The sequence below is a fragment of the Lycorma delicatula genome, chromosome 9, assembly GCF_047948215.1.
Source record: "Lycorma delicatula isolate Av1 chromosome 9, ASM4794821v1, whole genome shotgun sequence".
Classification (NCBI taxonomy): domain Eukaryota; kingdom Metazoa; phylum Arthropoda; class Insecta; order Hemiptera; family Fulgoridae; genus Lycorma; species Lycorma delicatula.
The window spans coordinates 88,465,532-88,491,126 of NC_134463.1; the positions used below are offsets into that span (position 1 = coordinate 88,465,532).

A 25,595-nucleotide genomic window follows, 5' to 3' on the forward strand; every position below is an offset into this window, starting at 1 on the left:
GAATGTATTAATTACGTAGCCAGTCCTGCATTTCTTGTTTTCTTGAATTGGATATCGGTAATTCTTCTTACAATGTTCTATGATAAGATGCTTCTCTAAAATTATTAAGGAATTTTCGGGAAATTAATTTTTCTTCAGCCCATTTTAAATAATTATTTGCATTCATAGAGTCGTAGTAGTAGCCAGTTGTTGCACTTGGTTTTCAGGTTAATATCGTGTCCGGAATAAATCCCATTTCTCTCCCAGCATGTACAATAATCAGTCTGCTGCCATTAAAAATTGGAGTTAGAAGTCCTCCCCCTGAAACATTTCTCCATGCTTTCGTACGTATGATTTGACAAAATATACATTTCATCAAGGTCTGTCAATCGGCCTGTTTTCAGTTCTGAATTTTTTGATCGCATTTACATACTGTATTCGTTTAATTCTAATGCTACGATGTTGAAGAACAAATTTCCAAATGTTTTCAGTCTTTTTTCCATTTGAAATCCAATTGTTGTAAATACTCTTCTTAGGCTTCTTTTACTTTCTGAGAATTTAAATTATTCAGACCTACCAGCAGTTTTGGAATGGTGGGAAATTGTTAGGTAGATTTCATAAGAAAACTACCTATTGTAATGGGTAAAATTTCGACATATCTTTGCGTTTCACATCCCCCAGACCACAAAACCACCGTCAGATATGTTATCATCTAGTTATACTCGTATTTCACTTTCTTGCGGACACGATAACTGTCGTAATTTTTCGCCAATCACTTTCAAATTGCTTCTTAAAAATAACTCGTCCCAAAATCTCGGTCGAGTTCGTTAACGGCCAAAATCGAATCATAGAGGTGGAAATGGGGAGACTTTAAAAAAACAAAATATCGCTATAACTTTCTTATTAAGTAAAATATCGATTTTTTTTTAAAGTTCCTACTATTCTTTGGATAAGGGTCTAAAACTTATCTAAATAAAGTTTTTTGATACCACCAACTATTGGCCCATGGGGTGAAAAAATGGGATTTCGAAGACAAAAAATCATACCTCTCTTAATAGGCACACTATTGAATCGGTTTAAAGTGGTCATTATCTTCTAAACATTACCTAAAACGTTTTTCTGAAACAATTTTTGACATGACCAACCCTTACGGCAAAGGATGACCAAAATATTTCTGGAATTGTGTTAGAAGATGGGGCTCTTGTTGTATGCTAAACATTTATTTTCACATTCAACCATTGTCGTATTGAGTAAATTTGAAGTTTTTCTTTACTTTAAGATGTAAATCTTTTTTATCCGCTACTTAGCACCGGTGAAATTTACCTCCGCCTTCCGGCGTCCCAAAAGGGATTTTTTTTCTTTGAGATGACATTCGTTTACTGTCCTTACTACGCACATGTCGAGATCATCTAGGCCTGTTGCCGGTTTGTCACGGATTTTGTATTTTCATGGTATATTGAAAGAAGTAGAAGTCTCTGATGGGTATTCTTGTAATTTTTTTATTGACTCCTTTTTCTGTTTCCTTACTCTTTGAATCTGCGATCGTGATATTTTACAAGTAGCTTCCGTTCTTTCTTCACATTTTTGAATTGGAATAATATGCTTATCATTTCCCAACTTTGCAAATTTACTTGCTCTTCTTTCATGAATTTTTACACATTACTGATTAACTCCCGAGTTTGCCGACATAATTTTTAACGAGTCACAGTGGATTTAAGTTCATTCATCCTGCTTACGACTACAGATCACAAAAAAATTAACCTTTATTATATACGCACTACTATAAATCAAGAAAAGCAAAACGCGGTACTGGCGAAACGACTCAACCGATTAACAAATAATAATGATAATAATAATAATGAACATTATTATTACGCAAAGCTTTCAAGTTTAATGTATTCTATAATTAGAATAAATATAATACTTATTTTAATTTTGTATTTGATACTTACTATCGATGTATGTCTTTACCATTAATCAGCTAATTAGAATGATTGATTTATTACAGTAAATCGTATTCACAAAATTGTTTCATTTAAAAGGAAGTGTTGACTTTAAATTTATCAATTTATCAACAAATACATCATTTGTAATTTTTTATCGCTGGGTCATAAATTATCATAATTTAGATTTAGAAATACCTGTAACATTTTCAAACAATAATTACAAGTAATATAATTCAGGCAGTGGCGGCTCGCGTATAGGCACTGTGGAACTGCAGCATTCCCAACTTCCAGTTGATATTATCGATAACATTTAATATAATGAATCCTTCTTTCTTTAATTCTTTCTTTATACTTGTACAATTTATAATTCTTAAGCTTAACGTCAGTAGCCAACCCCAGTTTATGAAAAAAATACAAAAATCTTTGTATGGAACTGTGCGCTTCACAGTTCCAGCGGCGTGGTATTTGGCTGTTGTGCGCATGCGCACATAGGAAGCTGCGAGGGAAAGAGAGCACTGTTACTGCCAACTCTGACGTGCTGGTGTTTATTTTTTACTCCGCGTGCATATGGCACGTTCCTTCTTCGTTCCCTTTTCTAGTATAGTCGGTGGAAGGAATATGAAAGTAGTTTAGTTGTTTTTTCAATAGTGATTAGAAGATGGCGGAAAGCAAGGGCTCTTTGATTGCCAAATCTGTCCAAAAACACGCTGGAAGGGCAAAAAGAGAAGGTAATTAGTAAACAGGAATTATGTATTTGTTTCTGTGTACATAGAAATATAAATTAAACATCGTTGGTATAGTGTTTTTAAGCGGACATTTTATTAAGTTATTATCTAATAATACTACAAAATATTGTCTGTATTGAAATTTTATTATTTATTCAGTTAAACCGAATATTATTAAGATATATATAAATTCAGTTAAAGCACAATATGCATAAAAACCGTGTACCATATTCTTGAATGTGATAAAGTGTAGAATTAGATTATTATCGTGCTTCCTGCTCTTCTATTTGATTCATTTTTTAGATTTTTAATTTCACAGAAAATTTTAACCATGGCCTTGAAAAGGCCCAGAAAAAAATTTCTGGAGGAGCACCCCCACTAATTTTAGCTACGAGCCGCCACTGAATTCAGGATAATTTTATTTTAATTGACATTATAAAATAGTTATTAAATTATACTTAATATCAATGTGGGATAGCGATTTCTTTGATAAATTAGATTTACTTTTAATGTAAATTGTAGAATGATTGAGATTAAATAATGAACAGATTTAGTTTTCCGTTTTGTAAACACCGACACGAGAAATGTTTGTAGAATTGTTGATATACAGCATATTAGCTGCTTGACTACAAAATTCAGATTTCATACCCCAACTATACCAGTATGTGATTTTTAGAAAAGCTTAAGTATACATTCTAAAAAACATCATACAAGTTGAATTGGGAATTTCCTCCTTTTTGAAGTGTTTGAATAAGTAAAAAAATCGCAGTAAATATAAAATTGACTTATGTAATGAAAAAAAACTAAATATAAAAAATAACTTTTTTGCCTACAATTTAAGGAACTTATCGGTAAAATCCCTATTCAGGCAATTTGAGGTGGTAAACTTCAATAATAGAACTAATAATTTTTTTATATATTTGACCTCGATGTAAAAAAAATTTGGAGTGATAATCTTTTTACTCATGTTTTATAAGCATTAAAGAAATTGTATGATATTTTATTTTAGTTTGCAGTTGTTTTGTGCTTAAACGAAGCTGCGTTTTTATTTTAGTTATAGTAAGGGGTAATTTAAATTTTTATCACTACTAATCGTATGAAACTACATAAATTCATTTGTTTTTAATATATAAACCTAGAATTTTATATAAAAACATTTTTATGATGTGGCGAAATGATGGGATCGCAAATGATTCCTTATTAGTATTTAGAACAACACGTTTCACAAAAAATGAGTAGGGTGTATATAGTTGACGTCATCATTATGTATCATTGCAGTCATCATTATTAACGTAGTTGTAAAATGCTACGGTTTGCTGCTCCACATCCAAAACTATCGGCACAGAGCGCTGTTTTTCATTGGTTCGTAGACTCGTGCTCATTCAGGAACGAACTCCCAGATCGTTAGTATGAGGTTATGTCTTATTAAATCTGTCGAATTGGTTTTAACCGATGTATATATATTTTTTTAATTTTTATGTAATACTACCGATCTAATAGAAATAATATAGAAGTTAGTGTAAAATAAATAGTGATAATAGGTAGAACTAAAATTTATATTTCAGGTATGTTAACATATTTTATTCGTTAATAAAGAATAGAAGTACTTTGGTGTTTGTATAAAGTGTATGATTTTATCATGTCTCAGTCCAAACACATTTTTAAAAAAAATTATTCGTTATTATTTATGACCAGTTGTAATTATTATTTCTTACACCATCTGTGTGGATGTTTAGTGGTGTTTAACGTTGCGTAGATTATTTTAAAATTACAATTTTGTACGGGTTAAGATTCGAATTTAACTTATTCTGTTAATATTTATCAGTGTTGTACTAATAGGTTGTAGAATTTTTTCAGGTTATTAATCAATATACGTTAGGTTTTCAAAATATAATTTTTTAAGTGGTTCTAAATGTTGAGTTTTGTTTCTGTTACAATGTATTTCAAGCTTTAAAATTTTAACTAGTATAGGATTTATAGCTGCTACATAATATCGTAAAGGTATTTAATGTCTGTTTACTGTAACAATTGATTAGAATTATGTAAGGAAAGGGTTTGGGCTTTAAGAAATATTTTTGTAATTGAAATAAAAGTGTACGTTTTAAATAAGAGTAATTGATAAATTTGATAGTGTTTGTGTTTGTAGTATTTTAGATAACAGCTGTCATCATATTTTAGTAATTCAATATCTGACATCAGATATGAAAACAGGTATTAAAATTTGTTATCTAACAAGTGAAAAATCTTTTAATAAATATGAAATTTGGTACACATATAAATGTGTGTCTACAGAATTAATAAATGGTTTCAGATATAATTTTTAACCGAATGATAATGTAACAATAGACTAGTAAATGGTCAAAGCAAACTATCTACAGTTACAATTTTCTGAGTTTAATCATAGTTAGTTGTGTCTTTGTAGGTCATTAGTTGATATGTATGCTACTGCTTACAATAATGGTAGTTATCAATTTTCTGATGATGTAAAAATAGCAGAATTAAATTATAATTAAAATTTAAAAATTGATAAATACAGCAATTAGTTTTCTATTTAAATATTTTATAAAGTGGTAAGAAAAATGTAGAAAACACGAAAATTGCAATAACTTGAGACCTAATTGATCTAGGATGTGCAATGACTTAAAACATTCGAAGAATCAAGTTACAACTCTGAGTCGAAAATTGGTTCTCCCTATGTTATAACATGGTAAGAATAATGTTGAAATGCTGGCTGGAAAGCAGCCAGGTTAGTTGCCCACTAGTGTGTACATAAAGAACTATATGTAAATTGTGAATATGTGTAATTCAGATGACACAGAATCTAGCAATCTAGATCCTATCTTATGCCAGGTTGTAGTTTGATCTAATCTTTTTCTTTTTCCTGTTTAGCCTCCGGTAACTACCGTTTAGATAATTCTTCAGAGGATGAATGAGGATGATATGTATGAGTGTAAATGAAGTTTTGTACATTCTCAGTTCGACCATTTCTGAGATGTGTGGTTAATTGAAACCCAACCACCAAAGAACACCGGTATCCACGATCTAGTATTCAAATCCGTGTAAAAATAACTAGCTTTACTAGGACTTGAACGCTGTAACTCTCGACTTCCAAATCAGCTGATTTGGGAAGACGTGTTAACCACTAGACCAACCCGGTGGGACAGTTTGAACTAATCAGTTTTAATAAACCACACTTGGCCCTTAAATGGCTTTGTGAATCAATTAAAAAGATCTTCTTTATATAATCGTTATTGAGCAAGTTTTTATTACATTTTAAATTGCTGAAAGATGTTTAGATAAATTATAATTGTTGCATAGAAAGGTCTTTAAAAGAAGGTGAATAATGTAGTTTTTAAAATGTTTTCTTACTTTTAAAGAGAAGCTTACAGGCAAAAATTAGTTAATCCACATTTTTTGTGCTAGTAAATGCTAAAGGTATAGAAAATGAATTGTGGTTTTGTTATTTTTCTTAGTTGACTGTTTATTTGTAAATTTTAATGGTGATTCATGAAAAAATCAGTTCTTCATACACTCATATATATATATTTTTTTTTTTTAATGGATGGTAGGCCTTATTCTTTACCAAGTAGACTGATTTTGATAATTCATTCTTTTATTTTGTAGAAGAAGAGTCCCTGGTGATCCTGTTCTAAGATTCTTCCATTAAATTGTATGCAATTCAAAAGCGATTTGAAAATATTTTTCATTTTTTGACATTGTTGCTTATTATTGGATTGTTTGCATTTTTATTGTATAATGAACACTGTGATGGTATTGAGATAATCAAAATATTTTCATGTGAAAATATGTAAGATTTAGTTGAGAAAAAAGATACATATTCCTTTATTTCAGAATCTTAGATAATGTTTAGTAGCAATTTCTTTACATCATTTCTCTACATTCCTTTTCTTATGTTTTTTTGAACACATGGGTCTCTTCCTAATGGTTTTTTTTCCATATGGATAGTGTTTTTTTTATAGGCCTGTATTACCAATAAAAATAAAAAGATTTAAATAAAATTTCTTATGTAAAGTAAGAGACTTGAAACATCATTTTAAAATATTTTTTGAAAAATTGGAAAATAATATTTTCCTAACATTTTTTTAAATCTCAACTTTTTGATGGAGTTGCTGAAAAGTTAGTCATAAAAATAAGGGTAGTACTTCCTTACAACTATCAACTACAGTAGTTTCTAACAATTACTACAACTGTAGTTGTATTTGGTGCTAACTTCTGAAAGTGAAGATTTTAAGAATATAAATTTAGATTTCATGTTATTCTTATAATAATTATCAAAAAATATAATTTTGCAATTTTTTGCATGATTTTAAATAGTTTTATTTTTTAAATAATTTATTCTCAAAATTGTTCATTTTTTCTGGATAATGAATGATGTTCAGTCCCATGATTTATTTTTAAACATTTTTTCAGGCCAATTATATTTTCTCCAATATAATTTTGTTATTGTTTATGTTCTACCTCTCTGCCATCTATTGAGTATCTACATCATACTATGTAGTAGATAAAATACAGCAAAAATATTTCTGGCAAGACTTTTTTTTAACCAAAAATATTCATGTTGGTAAAATAATATACATTGGGTTTGTACATGTGTGTTTGTTGCAATTTTTTTGTTAGTTTTTTTTTGTATTGTGATCTCTGTTTACTTGGATTATTTTAATTCTGTTTTGTAAGAGAACTATTAGTGGTATATATTTTGGTAGCTGTTTAATCTGTGGATGGTGCAGCCTGTTACGTTCTATAATATATATAACTGAAAGTTTGTCTAGTATTGAGCAGTGCATCTGCATTATGTTTAATCAATAATCATTATATTTGTTGTTTACTAAGTATACCTTATGCCTTTAGAATAAAATCTATGCTAAGTAAAATGTTTTACTACAACCATAAAATTTCTGGTGACACAGTGTACAGTACCCTAATTGACCCAGAAGCAACTCTTAATTAAAAGAAGAAATTTTAAATAAAATCGACGATTTTATTTTGAATTCATTATTTAAGTGTTTTGTTCATTTATTATTGTCATTAAAAATTATTGTTAAAATGCTTTTGTTAAGAAATTGTTAATAAGTAAATTAATGTTTACTCAAATATGTATATGTTTTTAGAGTACTTAAAAAGGAAGAGTTTGTCAAGTTGATAAATATGTATTTTTTCTGTATTTTTAGGGAACCTTACTTTTCATGGAATTGACTGATTTCTATGACTTTATTTTGTAGAGTAGTTACTCTCGTTGTTCCATTAGAATTTTTTTTTGATCATGGTTAACTGAATGATATTTTTAAATGAAAAATTAAATTGTCTACAGAAACAATTTTAAGATATTTTTTATTGTCATCAACAATACTAATGTTATGATAACAGTACTAACAATAGTATTGTTAGCAACAGATTAATAATGATAATAGTTTTGTGATATTTTAAGCATTTTTACACAAAAATCTAAGAAAATTAGTTGAACCAATTTAGGAAAAATAATCATATTCCTGCATTTCAAAGTCCTTGACTCACACTTAAGATTGTTTCTTTTACTACTCTCTACATTCCTTTATTTTTAAAACATTTTTATCAATGTGCAGGTTCCCCACCGTCATTGTTCTGCAAGCGATTTTTTTCTTCATGTTTTTTTAAACTATTTTTATTTAAAAAAAAAAATCAAGCCAAAAAAATGTAAAATAAATTTCTTAATTCAATTTTTACTACCTTCGTTAAAAATTCTTCATTATTTTTACTCTCAGCATTTAAGGTATTATTGTACACTAAATTCTAATAATTAATTCTAGAATTTTTGGTTTATAATCCTAAAAATAAATATCTTCTACTTTTGAAGAATTTAAACTGCATTTTACATGAACAAATTACATATTTATGGACTTAATATGGATAAACAAACAAAAGTAATCATTTTTTTGTCACTGTATATTTTGATTATTAACTAAAAGTTCTTTAAAGTTTATCTTAAAAATTTTTTGTGTAATTCTTATATCGCTATAAAAATATATAAATTAATCTAAGCAGTTTTTCAAATTTTAAAATGCTGTTGAAAAATTTAGTTGTAACCCTTGTGTTTATGTAACATTTAATTATTGTGTGATAGTGTTTATTATTTACAGATTCTTTATTTTTTATTGTAGGTGTTGAACACTCATAATAAAAAATGACTTTGAAAGACGAATGCACGTATTTAGGAATTGATCTGAGTACCCAGCAGGTACGTTAAAGTAGTTAATTTAGTCATTTCTTTATTAAATGTTAGGTTTTTAGTTTAAATTTATTATTATTTGGGTATTTTTCAGTGCTGAAAAATGAAATTAGTTTTATTATATTATAAACAACATTACTTTTCTGTTGTATTTTCTGATCATTGTTTGCTGTTGATTTTAAATCATTTTTGCTTCGTAGTTCGTATTGTTTTTGGTTAATTTTATAATAAGGTTGATGTAAAAGTATTTGTGAAAGTAGTACAATTATAACTTAGTTTTTCATCAAGTTCTATTTTGGTGGTTTATTTTTATTGCCTGTTGATTTGTAATTATCAGGAAGTGATTTTTAAAAGGTGCTAATAGAAAATTACCGATCATTTTTTCATTGGTGAAAAAACTTGACTGATTAATCAAATATTACTTTTTCTATTTTCTGAAGATTGAGAAGAGTACTAGTTTTTAATTCCTTAGAGTGATGTGGAAAATTTTACAGCTGTGTTGAAATATTCTAAATGTGACTTTTATATTACTTATTTTTAAACATTCTTGATTATATGATTATATGGGTACAGTTACTTGATTAATAATTCTTTTAATTTCTGTATTATACCTTCCTTTGAAGAGCTGGAAACTTTAAACCTGCCAGGAATAGATAATAATCATTAAGTAGAATTTTTTCCTTTTGTTATCCCTAAGGGGGTGAATAGGGTTGTGATGCAACATTGAAGTTTGTCAGGAATATTTTTAATACAACAATTTTTTAACTTTGCTCCAATTTTTAGAAATTTCTTAACTTACATAAACTTTTACTTACATTGTATTCCTTATTCTTTGCATATCTTGTAAAGTTTTGTAATTTAAAATTCAGCATAGATGATAATTTCAACATCAAATGAAAAACACATCTTGAGTTTTTCCTTTTGACTAACTCTAAAAGGGAAAACCGGATTCCGTGGTCCCCATTTAATTTTAGATCTAGTTGCAATAGAATTTAGAGTTTGAATGTGAAATTAACTCAAAAATATCCAAAATAAGTTTCGGATTGCCTTATCAAATATTGTTAAAGGTGAAACAAGATGAGTGTGGAATTTTTAATTCCCCTGCAATTTCTAACATGTTGAGTTCAACCTCTAAACTCAGCACAGATTTCAATTATGAAACTGAAAGTATGTTTCAGAAATCTTCAGAAAACCCTCCATTAAAAGTAAACTGGATAAAAGAAGTGTTGTAGCTTTATTTTATACTATAGTGTTAGAAACCAATATAAAATACTGCTGAGGTATTAAACATGTTCAGACAAATAAAAAAACTGTCATTGATTCACCCTTCATTTATTCCATTTCTTTAATTAATTAATTCAATTTTCTTTTCTAATTAATTCCATTTGGGAGGTTGAATTTTGACAGAGTTATTCCTAAAGGTGTCTTTAGGAAAAGTCAGGAAAAATTATTTTGATTAATATCCTTAAGACGATTCTAAAATAAAAAAGAAAGAGCTTTAAAATTATTATTTGCTTGTGCTAAGAAAGGGTTTTCCAATCAATAAAAGATACATTTCATCTACCATTACTGATGTAATACATTATTTTTTTGGCTGAAAGAATGAATGTATTATATAGTTCTTTTATGTTTTTAACTACTTGTCTCGCTCTTATAACTATGATACATTTAAAACGTCTGACATACGAGGTGCCCTGTTTACTAGACAACCACTTACTTATAAGAAGAATGATGGTTGCGTAGAGCTGAATAAATCCTGCATATTGGGAGGTTTGGCATGCCATTGTGCTACGGTACATTTGACTCTGTCAAGAAGGCAGTTGGAAGTCACTTCACTTTTGGTATGGGTTTCTTATTATCTTGTAAGAATGCTAGTCTTTGAAGTAACTTGGAAAGCTCATCTTGTATGGGATTGCCTACATCCTTTATGATTATTGTATCAACATATATAAAAACATATTGTAACAGATAATTTAAAATTAAATTCTCCCTGTAGTCGATGAGTTTATATTTATCATACTGTAAAACTTAGCAAGTGTGATGAATTATTATGTATTAATAACTTTGGGAATATTTTTTTATGCATTATTTTTAATTGAAAATAACAAAATCAATTGTCTGTACGTTTAAAAACATTGACCTAATGTCATCATAATCTATTCTAATTAATTGTTTGAAGTTTTATGAAAAAAAAAACCATAATACATTATTTTATCAGCACTTTTTCAACAGTAATTACTATCTGTAATATTTATTCATTATGATAAAAATAATATGTATGTTATTAGGCTGTTATGAATAACTGTTAAACTGTTACATGTTTGTTGTAGAATTATATTTAAATATTTTTTAGAAATTTTATATTGTCCTTATAAACTGTACATGTGACTTAAACATTTTTCTGTAAATAAACAACACACATGCACGTGCAGCTTTGCTAAGATAGACATGAAAATATATGTTACTGTTATTCATTATGTGTGTCATATTTATTAACTTTTATTTTGCATATAAAAAGATGTATTTATGTTGTCGAAGGTTATCTGTAAGTGTGTAAAAAATAGGTTTTGACTTGTAGTTTAATTTTATATGTTTGACGTATTAGTTTTGAAATAATATGTTAATAGTTTTGAAATAATATGTTAATATTTTGAAATGTATACACACATGCGTCAACATATAAATATATTATCATTAAAAACAAACTTGTTATTATCAGTGTTTAGCTTATACAATAAATTTGTGATAAAAATAAACAAGATGAAACAAAAACAATAACAAGTAATACATTCTAAATTAATTAATTATGTATTGTGCACTAAGGAGTACCTTTTAGCAATTAATGTTTTCTTTAATATGATATTAAAATGCAACTTTGTTTTCTATTGTTTGGTTTGGGCAAAAGGTTCCATTAAAACATTATGGGAATAAATACCACGAGAATGTGCTATTACCTTAATGTAATTGCTAAACAGTTATAATAGCAAAAATCTTAGTAATATTTTTAAAGCAACCAAATTTTTAGCTTCATTTGTTCTAATCTTGAACAGCAAGTTTACAAGCTTCTTTGTGAACCCCAGACATTTGTATAAACATTTTTCAGATTATTTGCAGTATTATATATAAAACTCTCAGAATTTATGTCTGCCTCTATATGTGATAGGAATTTGTCTTAGAAAGTGATTAATGATTTTTATGTTGTCTGTTTTATTTTCCTTCAGTATCTTTGTAAAGTATCAATGTTTGATAACAAAGACATTTTGTTTTATCTAAATAAATGTTGATAAAACTTGTGTAAATTTACCAAATAATTAAATTTTTATTTTATTTTGAAACTTTTTTTTAGTAGATTTAGGTTAGGAATCTGTTTTATTACAGCCCTCTGTGTGATGTCTAATTGTTCCAGAAGTAACTATGCTGCATTCCTTACTGTGGTACAAACATAATCTGGGATTGAACTTATGTATTATAGAATCAGTCTTATTTATTTTTTTTTTAAGTCTCATGTACCTCCTGAACATAAATACAAATTTTCTTTAGTTTACTTTTGCATAATGAACATGATTAGCCCAGTTCCTTCCACTATTCCCAGATATTTTTAATGATTTATTCTGTATATATTATTATAGTTATATCCTTTATTAATGTACTTCGATTGTGGTGTTTTTCAAGAATTGTCTGTTACAATTTCATACAATCATTCATACATATTTTCTTTATTAAACTGTCATTATTTAACAGAAAAAAATTGTTAGAAGCTATACCTGGTACACAAATTTCTGGTTCTGTTTTGTATTGATGGATGATATATTAAGATAAATTATGACTAATGTTACTAGATCATCATTATTATTCTATAAATAAAGCAATAAAACATAGCTACTGCTGATGCTATAAAAGGATAGTGAGCTAAAGGTTGCAGATAAAAAATCTAACAGACTTCTTTAAATGCAACTGTTAATTTAGACAAGGAAACTGTCCAATAATTTGCTGTAGTTTATTCGGGTAGAGGTAGGATGCATCTTTGTGTATGTTATAATACTATGATTTTATGTTGCCTGGAATATATGATAGAATAGCAAAAGTATTAAAGAGATTAGTAATAATAAAATGACAAAAAAAGCTGATTTTACAAATTGGAATTCTTAGATCACCAATGCTAAGAAATATTTGATATGATTCCCTTTTGGATACTGTTACTAGTGTCATATTGTTTTTGCAGAAATGAAGTTGCATTTATGATTTTAATTGAGTTATTTTCTCAGAATTTTCAGGGCTTAATCCGAAGGGAAATTACAAGATATTTTAAAACCTTATGCCAGCAGCACTTGATATAATTAAATTATTTAATTATTGCCCCTGAGGGGTTTCTAATCGTCATTCTATGAACATTGTATATTAAATCAATTAAAGTTCAAAACCTTTGCTAAGTAGTAAATTTTTTATAGCAAATTTTTCATATCTTCAATGTTAAAATACAGTCATAGCAGTTATTTTTGTAGTGACGATGGAAATTAAAAGAATGTAAAGCTGGTGTTTAATCAGTTGCATTCTAATATAAATTGTTCAGAAATAAAAATGAAAAAGAAAACATTATGTTTAAAAGTTGTATAAAGGAATTGCATAATTAATTGTTCATTTGTTGTCAAAAGTATTTTTTTCAAATTGTTTACTTAGTTTGGATAATATACATTTTATTTGTTGTATTATCTTTTTATGACTATTGTTAAATTATTCTCAAATTGTTTGCCTAATAATACTTATTGAGTAAATCTCTCCTTTTGTAAAAATAATTAATAAATATTGTATAACATCAGCAGCACAAGAGGCACCAGTAAAATTTATTTCCTCTGAGAATATGATTTTCATCCCATATCTTCAATGTTAAAACACAATAATAGCTGTTATGATTGTTGGGATGAGAGAAATTAAATGAATATAAAGCTATATTTTTATTTGATACATCTGATATATTCATTGATAGTCTCTGAAATTTTGCTAAAAATGCAATTTTGTAGAAAAAAGTAGAAAATAAACTGTTGTTAATTTATTCATCTGGTGTTACTTAAAATGATAGCTAGATTTACTTAAATGATTTTCTTCCTTTTTTTAGTTAAGAGAATTGTACATCAACTCAAAACATATCGGCTGCTTTTAGTGTGATGTTTTATTGCATTAATGAAACTTTATTTATACAGATGATTAATTTGTAATTCAAACAGGTTTATTTAAATCAGTGCCTCATTAAAATAATTTCATAACGTAACTGTTATTTCATATTATTATATAGGAAAGGTTTGAAGAGTTTTATTTAATGTTTTAGAATACCTGTTTTCTAAAGCTTGAGAAGCCAGTTTGTTTCTTCCAGAATAAATATAAATTATAAATAATGGAGCTTATTTATATGTTTTAGATGTTGTATCTTTGATTTACAATAAAAACTTCTATTATTTTGAGCACCACCCTTTAGCCTACTAGTTTATAATACTGTAAGTTAATCTAACTATCAGTATTGTAAAGATTGATAAAGATATGCAACTTCTTAACCCATCTGTTATATAAACACATCTTGTATTTTAATCGTTTAGTGCATTGATTATTCCATAACATCTTGAACATGTCAGAAAGTAGCATATTAAAAATAAAAATTGTGACGTGAGAAAAAATTTGATAATTTAATAATTTAACAATATGTAATATACCGATCTCCATTTATCATTGAGAATGAAAACCGTTTGTACAGTTTCTTTTGGATTTAGAAAAATCTAATGTTGAAAACATCAGTAATAATATTACTTTCCCAGTTATTTTAGCTAGAATAGCTGTATTTAAGGGGAAAGAATGGTGATCACGTCAAAAATGGAGTATCAGGTTTTCTACAAATATTTATGTTGAGGGTCTAACTAGTTCATCTTGATCAAAGAAACATATACATATTTAAGTATGTATGTGTATTTATATATACATGTGTGTGTCACACTGATTTTGATCTTATATCTCAAGATTGACCAAAATAATTTTCTTCAAATGTGGCTCAAGTATTTCTATATATGGGCCATTGATCATATTAACTTTTTCAAAATTTGTTAAGGAGTTGGGGAATAATGCGAAAAAAACAGTTTTAATTTTCTTCAGATGCATTTTTCAGAAAATTGTATTAAAGCAAATATGTTACCTACAATGCATCTATAAATAATCTAAAAAATTCTTGTTAAAAATAATCAATCCCCACAAAACTGAAACATATATGTTTTTGTTCTTTTACTGTATCTGCTTTTGGTTTAAATATTTTTTAAAAATTGGTGGAAATTTATACTTCATACATAGAGCAATCAAGAAATATATCTACAATTTTTAGAAATTATAGACCCCAGACTAAATGCAGAAAAGCTTTTTTGAACATTTTTTTTCTATTTTAGCCTTTATTGAAGAGGGTATTAGATTTAGAGAAAACTTTACTTAAACAAATTTTTAAAGCTTAACCTATGTATGAATATTTTTAGAAAAATGTTTCTTGAAATTTATTTCCCCCTCTAAAAAATATAATTTCTGTTTTTTTTTCTCAACTCTTAATTTTTTTTTTTGTTAACTGGGAAAGTCATGCAGTGCTTTGGTAGCTTTTTTTTACATTATTTTTTCAGACCTCTCCTAGTAGATTGACATTAGGGGAATGCAGTTATCAAATTGTTCAAAATTGCTCTTACTGCCTTACAGGTAGTGGAATGAATAGAGAGAATAAAGTAATGTTAAAAGAATTTTCGTTTGTGATTTTTTTTCTCAATTGTGTTGGAGGTACTGTGTAATTCAGTATGTTTTTTTGTTATTTATTTGTTCTGTTCATTGAGGTCCTTACGAATGACAGATTATCATGATTTTGTTTTACTTTATTTCCATTTCTGAATTGTTAATTTATTTGAAACAATTCTTTGTATCCTGATTTATATTAATATAATTGTGATTTTTAGAAAATTGTACTTTTTTAATTTAAAAATTTATGATATTTTTTCAGCTGAAAGGAGTCATTGTCGATGAAAATCTTCAAATATTATCGGAAACTCATGTCCAATTCGATAGTATGCTTCCAGAGTTCAGGTTTGTAATATACTAAGTTAAATGAGATTGTATTTTTGTAATATCAGTGCTAAGTAAGTTTTTGAATTGTGAATTACTGTTATTTTGAGACTTGTACTTAACATGATTTGATCAACTCGTATTCAGTATATGGCTGTTTCTAATGATTGTTGAAATAAATAAAACAAATATCTTCTGCGTATCTCATAATGTATTTTTTCAGTTTTTTATTATTATTATTTTTTTTATTGTATGATCATTATACATTTTTATTTAACTATATGTGTTATTGATGTAGGAACAATTTTAGTTAAGTGATATTTATCCAGATAAGAAGTTTTGGGTGAAGTTAAATTTTGATCATCTGTATTACGTTTATAGATATTTCATAATAGGATTAGTTAATAAAAACCTCTAAATCTAAACCTTTGAAATAAAAAAAATTTCTTTCTATGAAGCTGAATTTAATGGAACTTTATTAAATAAAAAAGTAAGTATGTTCCTTAAATGGTTTTTAGGTTTCTATTTAATTATATAATTGCATTACTTTGAAAAACTTATTTAAGTAACAGGGTTGTAAAAAGATTAATTTTGTTCTATATATTAAAAGCAGGTAAGTAAATGTGTGCTTATGTTATGTAGTGTTTGTGCTAGTGTATGATTGTTAGTAATTAGATTCAAAACAGGTGGATAAATTTTTTCAGGACTGCTTTTATTTCATTCCTTTGATGCAAGTAGTGATCATAGTGATGCAAGAGTTTTAATCATATTCACATATGATTATTTTCATTTAGAGAATGGTTTGAGTTATTCATGAGATAGTAAATTTTATTTTCCAACATTGTTTTTGTAAAAATGCAAATGTTTTGAAGTGATCTTCATTGGGTGGATTGATCATTCTGTTAACTAATATGGGAAAATTTTATTGTTAAGGGTAATTAAGTTTCTTTTTCTATTATAATCGTGGTCACTCATTTGTTATAAACATTTTAACAGGGAATATGAAATTGACAAAATGATTGGTAAAAAAGTGCCAGACTTATGCAGAAAAAAGAGAACTCCCCTGGCAGATTCAGAAGCAGTTACAATCAACATATTTTAATGTTATTAAACATTTTAAAATAAATTTAGAATGCTCGTTTTCTAAATAATATATGAAAATTTGTTTCCAAAAATCTTTTTTAATGTTAATATACAGATTCTTTGTCAGTGACATTACAATTAGTGTGTTCTTTATGGAAACCATCTTGTAAATATACCAGGTAATTCAAAAATGACTTCACAAATTTAACTTACAGATTCAGTTGAGGTCTCATTTCATAGAAAAATATATCACGTTTGTCACCTATCATTCACTTTGGTTTGAATTGGCTTTCATTTGTAATGCGATGTACATTTCACCTGAAGTTGATTTTATTCCAGACTGTAGCCAGCAGGTCGAGCGTTACCTATGCAGCTGCAGCATTAATTCAAAGTCTTAGCTCTAGAAGATCTGCAGACAAAGGCAGTACTTAAACCTGATCTTTAATGAAACCCCACAAGAAAAAATGTAGCAAGGTCTAATCTGAGAGTGAGGTACCCATGCAATTGGACTTTCACAACCAATCCACTGACCTAGGAATCTGGTATCAAGAAAATCTTAGACTTCTAAGCAGTAATGAAGTGGTGCCCTATCTCGCTGATATTAATGTCATCCATCTTAGTGATCATAGTCTAACTGAGGAATTACAAAATTTTGAAGTATGTCCATATAAACTACACCATGTAGTTTATAGGAAGAAGAACGGGCTGTACATCTTTGTTTGCTTAGGGTACAAAAAATATTGACCTTAGGGCTATCACAAATGTGCTTCAAAGTTTGATGAGTTTTTTGCCACCCCATATTCAGCAGTTATGGGTGCTCACTTGCCACTTATATGAAATGTTGACTATCACTAAAAATTGAATTGTTTAAAAATACATTGTCTGCAGTTCTATCCATCATTTCTACAAAAAACTGCACTGAGCAACTTGGTCATCATCTGTAATGTGTTGAACCATGGTTACTTTGTATACTTCAAGTGCAATCGTTTGCGTAAAACATGTCAAACAGATGTTTGTGCAATGCCAGTCTTACATGACGCATATCTGGTTGTTTTCTTCAAACTATCTGCAAAGTTTTCTCTGAGTTTTTTCACAGCATCTTCAGGGATGCATGGGTGACCTGGTGATTTTGTATGTTTCACAGAAGAACCTTTCTCAACAAAGGTTTGATATCTAGAGTAAATTCTATGCTTACTAGGCTCCTTACCATAATATACGAAAATTACATTGAACTGCAGTTGTTGACTGAAAATTGTGAAACCAAAACACACAGTCAGCATGTTCCACACCAATAAATGTATCCATTTTTAATTGGTGACAGTATTCAGTACTAATCAAATTCTTGACTCACATAGTTCAAAAAGTAACTATGCGAGTCAAAACTTGATATCTTTTGCTATGGAATGAGACCTCAACCGAATCTGTAAGTTATCAAAATAAATTTCTATATGCTAAACTTTATTACTTTATAACCAAGGAAGCAGAAAAAATGTGTTTGACCTTACAAATGTAATGAACAGTAACTGTGAAATATTAAAACAAAGGCAAATAATGTATAGGTAGCATTCAATGTCAAACAAGTTTTTATTTAAAAATGATTATGAACAAAACTTTAATAGATTGCTCTATAATTATTTTAAATGAAATATTTTTACTGAAACTAATTTAAATTTATAAACAGGAATTACTAAGTTTTGTTATTTAGTTGCATTGAATGTAATAGAATTTTAATTGTTACATTTTATGCAAAAGTTTAATATTTTTACCCTATTATAGTTACAATTTTGATTGAGAGGACTATTCCAATATGAAATTACCAGAGTTAAGCATTAGATGTAACAGTTCTGCATTGCATGTGCTCGTTTTATGTCTGGAGCTTTTCTACGTATGCCATTCAGAACAATTTCTTTTTCAGTTGTAGTTTTTTATTAGCTTTATATTGATTATATCGTGGCTTTTACACATGATATACATTTGTCTGGTTTACCCATTCTATTTTTAACAATTTCATACTATAAAGTAGCAAATAACATACCCACATATCAGGAGCATGTAGATTGAGTTGAAATGACTACAGAATATTACTTCGGGAATACTATATGCACATTCACTCACTGGTATAAAAAAAAAACTATATAGTTACTACTTGGAATAAAAGTTATGCTTTATACATTTTTTCATAAAAACAGGTGGTATATTTAAAAATATTAATCACAAAATGCAAAATTTATATGCAGCATATAAAAGCTATTGTAAACTATGTATCAATGTAAACTATATAATAGCTAAAAGAGTTTAGCCAACAGCCACTTTTGATCAAAGTTTTCCAGGTATTGGCTGTTGTGTCCTGTTGCAGTAACCATTATGTTTCATTTCTTTACTCATTTTCTTGTTCAGCTTTTAAAAAGAGCATATAACAGATTTTTAAAATAAGACTAAAATAAGAAGGTTTTGGTTCTAAGATGTCTGAATCATGTAGCATTAATATAAACTCACTCTGATTTTGTTCTGTGTTGCTATCATCAGTCTGTTTGCTGTGTGGATTTATTTATTGTTTTTTAATGCATCTTTAAGTTACACAATACAAAATTTATAACTAGCAATTCTAAATTAGAAAAAGCAATTTATAAATGAACAAAAATAAAACTGATAAAATATTTTTTTTAAATGACTTACTAAAGAGATTTCCTACTTACCTACAGTTCGATCCCATTAAAAATCAGCATTTAAATTATCTATAAAGCAGCTGCGTAACAATCTGAAAGTGAATTTCTATATATAAAGAAAAGAAAGTATTTTAAAATTTGACTGTAGAAGCAACTTTCAAATGTTATTTTATTTATTAATGAAATGTATAGTTGGTAACTGATTGTTACAACTAATGAATACAGCTGTTATACAATTTAAAAAAAGATATATTTGTGTTTTTTTTTTATATAAAGAACTCATAGTGGTGTTGTCAGAGCTGATAAAAAGACTGTAACTGCTCCTGTTCTTATGTGGGTTAAAGCCTTGGATCTGTTGTTGGATAAGTTAAGAGTGTGTGGTGCTGATTTCTCTAAGGTAGCAGCACTATCTGGTACTGCTCAGGTAGGTCAGTAAGTTGAAATCTTAATACAATTATGTTTCTGAATTCTAAATTTGTTTTAATTATACTATTATAAAATAAATATTACACACACACATACACCAAAAAAAGAAATTAACCACCAAGACCACCAAACACAGTAAGAAAAAACCTAAAGCGCTAATACCAATAGTATGACAGTGAAGTTAAGTTGTGTTATAAATTTTGTGGTTGTTAGGGTTTATGTTTTTTAAATTTTAAAATTTCATTTAATTTTTGTTTTTGTTATTTGTGGTTTGTGAAATTGGACTATTGACCAATTCGTTTCCTTGGGTCGTTTTTTTTGTTTTTCTTACTATGTTTGGTGGTTATTTGTTTTTTTTTTTTTTCTTAGTTGACACAGTGGTCAGTATGTTGGTGAATTATTTGAATTATCAGAAAGTTATACATATAAATAAATATATATATATATATATATATATAATTTTTTTACCCATTTGGTAACATTTTTTAAAGATTGGATGAAATTTTGATGTATTTTTCATCGTAGTTTATTTTTTTAAACTGTCAGTCTGATGGTTTGAGTTTTTGGTTCCTTAATAAACTTTACCTCTTATAACCTGATGTTTCTTCAATATAGGGAACAGTTTCTCTCAGGCAATAATATCCTAGAAATTAAAATGTGTAAGTAAAATAGAATGCATACAGTCTAAGTCACATTTAATAAACTGGTTTGTATATCATCAGTGTTAAAAGAAAAATTGAGTGTAGTTTTCACTGCATTCTGTTTGTATTTATCAGTGGTTATGATCTTAGAATAGAATTTTAAAAAATTACCTTTTCTGAAACTTAGTTGTACTTTGTACTTGATGTAATATCAGATTTATCTATGCAACTCCGAAAATCTATAGGAATCTTCCTTCAAACTAATAAAAACTACAAAATGTATTTTTTTTTTTGTTACTTTTTGACCTAACTCAATTTTATGCTCATCTGAAATAAACAAAAAAAATCCTAAAGTATGCCCTTTTAACAACTACATAATAGCTAAACATTTTTAGCTAACAGCCATTTTTAGATAAAAGTTTTCTAGTTATTGGCTGTTATTTCCTGTTGCAGTAATCATTATTTTTCATTTCTTTACTTATTTTCATGTTTAACTTTTAGAACGAACAGAACAGATTTTTTTTGAAGATTTTTTAAATAAAGACCCCTGAAGTTTTTTTGTTCTGAGATGTCTGACATTTTGTATTTTTTAGTATTTTTTAAATTCTTCTTCAAGTTGTACAAATGTGAGAGCCAGTAATTCTTTTTTGAAATATAGTTATGGCATCATGAATAATATTAAAGTGAATAGCATTAAAAATTCTTGTCCCTTTAAATAATTAAAAAATAAAATTGTTCTAATTTTTATAGAGTAATATTTTATTTCGAAATGTAATTATAATTTTTGTTCACTCAAAATGTTTTTTTTTCTTTAGTTGGATGATTTTGATTCAGACTGCACAATGTTAATTCTCTTGAATTTCTTTTAATGTCATTTTTTCTTTTAGCCATTTGTATTCTAATCTTAAACCAATAGAAATCTGTAAAACCATAAAATTACATATTCATAGTAATTACCTGATTATATGTGTATGGCTTAACCAGGTGTCAGTTTCTGCTGTGCATCTAAAACATGTACTATTACAAAAAATATATCCAGTTTAATTCAATAGTTAATATTTTGCCATCGCTTGTCTTCTTTGATTGTCTGAAAAATGCTATGACTGATTGTCCTAAATCCACTTCCTTTCCTCATTTAAATTTTAGTGTCTGTATAACATTAAATTTATTTCATATAAAGTAAATTATTTATATGACTGTTTTTTCCTATTATTGTGTTAATCCTATTTGCATTTGTTCACTTCATGTGTGCAATAATCGACAGGTTATAGGTTATTTAAACATATGAAAGTTAAACCCAAAGTTAGCTTATCATTCTCTAGCTAGAATAACAAGAATTTCATATCAGGCTTACTAGGGAAAGTGAACAGGTGAAGTGGTTTCCTTTTGTCTTCTTCACAGAGCTAAATATACTGCAGCATATCAGTATGTTTATCTTATTAAGCTATAATTCATTCTTACACATTTATTATTCTGGAATAACCAGGATAATTTAATAGATATTAGCATTTTTGTAATGTGAGGGAGAAGCTACTCTTGCACATCTCAGCAATGGTCAACCTGAGACTGAACAAGACTATACTTCACTTACATTCATACATATCATCTTCTGAAGTAATACCTTATGGTGGTGTCGGAGGCTAAACAGAAAAAAAAGATATTAAGACCAGTTCAGTACAGTTTTATTCTGTTGTAACTCTACCTATTTTTTAATAAAAAAATTATCATTTTTAGTTACAATTTGTTTTTACTAATCGAATGATGAAAATGTAACACAGAACCTATTTAGAAACATGTTGTGTTTAATTAATATTTTTACATATTAGCAGTAAAAGTAGAGTAAAAAATAAGTTGTTTAAGTTAATTATTTGGTTATGTAGTATTGAGTAGTAATGAAAGTTTTGTACATATAAAATTAATATGGCAGGTTTTGATTTAAAAATTTTGTTAATCTTGAAATTATCTTCTGTTTTACTTATATCTCTAAAAAGGGTAAAAATCCTAACATTTATTCAATCTGATAAGTGAGATGATCAAGAAAGAAAGATTTACTATGTTATGATGCTAAAAGTAATTGGATTTGGAGGTGGGGAGGGTAAAAATAAAAAAAGTGAAAAAGATAAGTATAAGTTATCATAATACACAAATAATAGACTGCATTTTGCTTTTTGTAATTATCTCATAAAATGTAGATAAGTTGTAATTTAGCTTTGTAGTTTTATCATGATAAACTACATGACTAGACGATCTTTTACATTGAGCTTGATGAAAGATTGTGTTTTTCTTTTTTTTCTTGTTTTCTTGTTTTTACGTATGTTTTTATTAAAGTGGTGTTAGTAATTGGTAATTTTTATTTAGTTTACAACTGCAACATCAATAAATTCATTTAAGGTTATTTTCCCTTTAAAATATCGATTATTTAGTCTTATAGAACATATTCATGACACAGCGTTACTGAAAATAAGTACAAATCAGAGTTTTATTTTAGGAACAAAATAAAACACTTAATTCATTTCTTTATTAATGAGTAAATAACAGGAATTTAATTACTTTTTTTAGCAACATGGAACTGTATACTGGCAGATAGGTGCTGAGAATATTCTTCATTCTTTAGATCCATCAAACTTCCTTCATTCTCAATTAGCGTCATGTTTTTCTATTTCCCATTCCCCTATTTGGATGGACTCAAGTACTACAAAACAATGCCAAATGTTAGAAGAAGCTGTTGGTGGAGCTGAGGTATAAAAAATAATAAATATGTGAAATTGATTTATGTAGTTTTAATCTTTATGCTTCTTGCATGATTAAATTATAAACTCTTCTTTTTCCTACCTCAAGATTGATGTGAGTATTGGCTTGCTTTTTCCTTTAATTTTCCTCTTCTGTTTCTAAACCTATCTTTTACAAGTGTTCTCTTTTCTTCACGTTTAAAAAATTTGATTCAACTGTCTTTTCCTTGGCAACATTTCATTGATTTTTCTGTAGATTGTTCTCTTAAACCAGCGTTTTTCAACCTTTCAGTATTTGTGTCCTAATTTTCATCATGCCCTCCCTCTCATATAATAACAATATACAATAATAATGTATTTTGAGTAGTTTGATGGTAAAGCTACACAATGACCTTAATTACAAACCTTACAGATTACTAAGAACAAGTAAATTTATTGATATTTGGCAACACCAATCCGCTGCAATGACAAAACCAGAATTGATGCCTCTATTGTTCTCTGTCTTATGTCCTCCATATTGGACATTCCCACAGCTTCGCGAGAAGTTCTGATTTGTCTCCAACATTCTTGAAAGTGAGCACGACTGTCTGCTCAAACTTGTATAAATGCTGCACCTCGTTTGATTTGAGCCAGTCTCATTCAAGTTGATAGTTTATCACTGTCGAATCTATCGAGAATGTTGTAATTTGCATGTTTATTGTAACTCATAGTATTAAATATTCGTGGGAGCAGATTTATACTGAATCATGGATAAATTTTTAATTGGGCCTAAGCGAATATTAGATGAGAGTGAAACATCAACAAGTGCACAGCCAAGGGTGGTTCTGAAAATAAAATCAAGAAAATATTCTTAAGAATGCTTAAACTTTGGGTTTACCAGTACTGAAGTAAGTACACAAGAGGGCACCTTGTGTCATTTGCTCAAAAGTTTTGGCAGCAGCCAGCTTGAAACCTAATAACCTTGAATAACATTTGGAAACTGTTCATAGTGAATACGCTAACAAACCCCAAGAATTCTTAGAATTAAAATTAAAATCATATGAAAAGCAAACATCAATTTAAAAAAAAAAAACATTGTCTTTGAATGAAAAAGCTTTACTTGCCTTTTATAAAGTTTCATATAAAATACCAGATGTAAAAAGCACCATTGGTGAAGAGCTTATTTTGCCAGCTGCAGTTGAGATTTTAAAAACAATGTTTGGAGATTTAAGATAGCAAACAATATTCATGGGAGCAGATTTATACTGAATCATGGATAAATTTTTAAGTGGGCCTAAGTGAGTATTTGACAAGAGTGAAGCATCAAGTGCACAGACAAGAGTGGGTCTGAAAATAAAATCAAGAAAATATTCTTAAGAATTCTTAAACATACTTAGGTATGTTTATACCTAAGTCCATACCTCTATCAAATGATACTATTGCCCATCAAGTTGGTGATTTAGCCAAAAATGTACAGATCAGCCTTTCGGGAAGTTGCATGTCAAATTGTTTTCAATTCAGCTTGATAAGGCAACAACAGATAGCAATAAAAGATTCTCATTTCATTGCCTATGTATGATTTTGTAATTGTATGTCAGCAGTAGAAGAACTACTTTTTTACAAGCCATTAGAACTCAAAGCAAAGCACTCGCATTATTTGCTATCTTAAATGTTTTCATAATCAAGGTAAACATACAGTCGAAAAATTGCATTGGAATATGCACCAATGGTGCTCATTCAATGTCTGTAAGATTCCAAAGTATACAAGCACTTGTGAAACAAAACCCTCCACAGTGCATCTGCACATATTGCATGATCCACAGAGAAGCTCTGACTTCCAGAGAAATGAGTTCTGGTCTGAATATTATGTTAATGATGGTTATAACTGTAGTAAATTATATAAAAATGAGACCCCTAAAAAAAGACTCTTTTCTGCACTTTGTAAAGACTTGGATGCAGCACATTCAGTGTTACTATTTTATTGTGAGGCAAGATGGTTATCACGTGGGAAATTTTTGCAACCTGTTTATGAATTAAGATGAAATTGCCATTTTGTAGATGAGGAAAATCGACTGAAAGCCAAGAAGTTTCAAAATTGTTTATTTGTGATGGAATTGAGCTACTCGT

General features: G+C 28.1%; 1 protein-coding gene across 4 annotated transcripts in view; it reads left to right on the top strand.

Moving 5' to 3' along the window:
- Positions 1-3,939: 3,939 nt before the first annotated feature.
- LOC142330315 (xylulose kinase-like) overlaps positions 3,940-25,595 on the top strand; it is a 64,324-nt gene continuing 42,668 nt past the window's right edge. The window contains exons 1-5 of one of the 4 annotated variants that reach the window (XM_075375536.1): positions 3,940-4,064; positions 8,806-8,882; positions 15,883-15,965; positions 19,970-20,117; positions 23,320-23,499. In XM_075375536.1, the coding sequence (XP_075231651.1) occupies positions 8,829-8,882; positions 15,883-15,965; positions 19,970-20,117; positions 23,320-23,499 (465 nt within the window). In that variant the 5' untranslated portion in view covers positions 3,940-4,064; positions 8,806-8,828. Of the gene's footprint in view, positions 4,216-8,784; positions 8,883-15,882; positions 15,966-19,969; positions 20,118-23,319; positions 23,500-25,595 lie in introns of all 4 variants that reach the window. The other 3 variants (XM_075375535.1, XM_075375533.1, XM_075375532.1) reach the window with 3 other exon arrangements.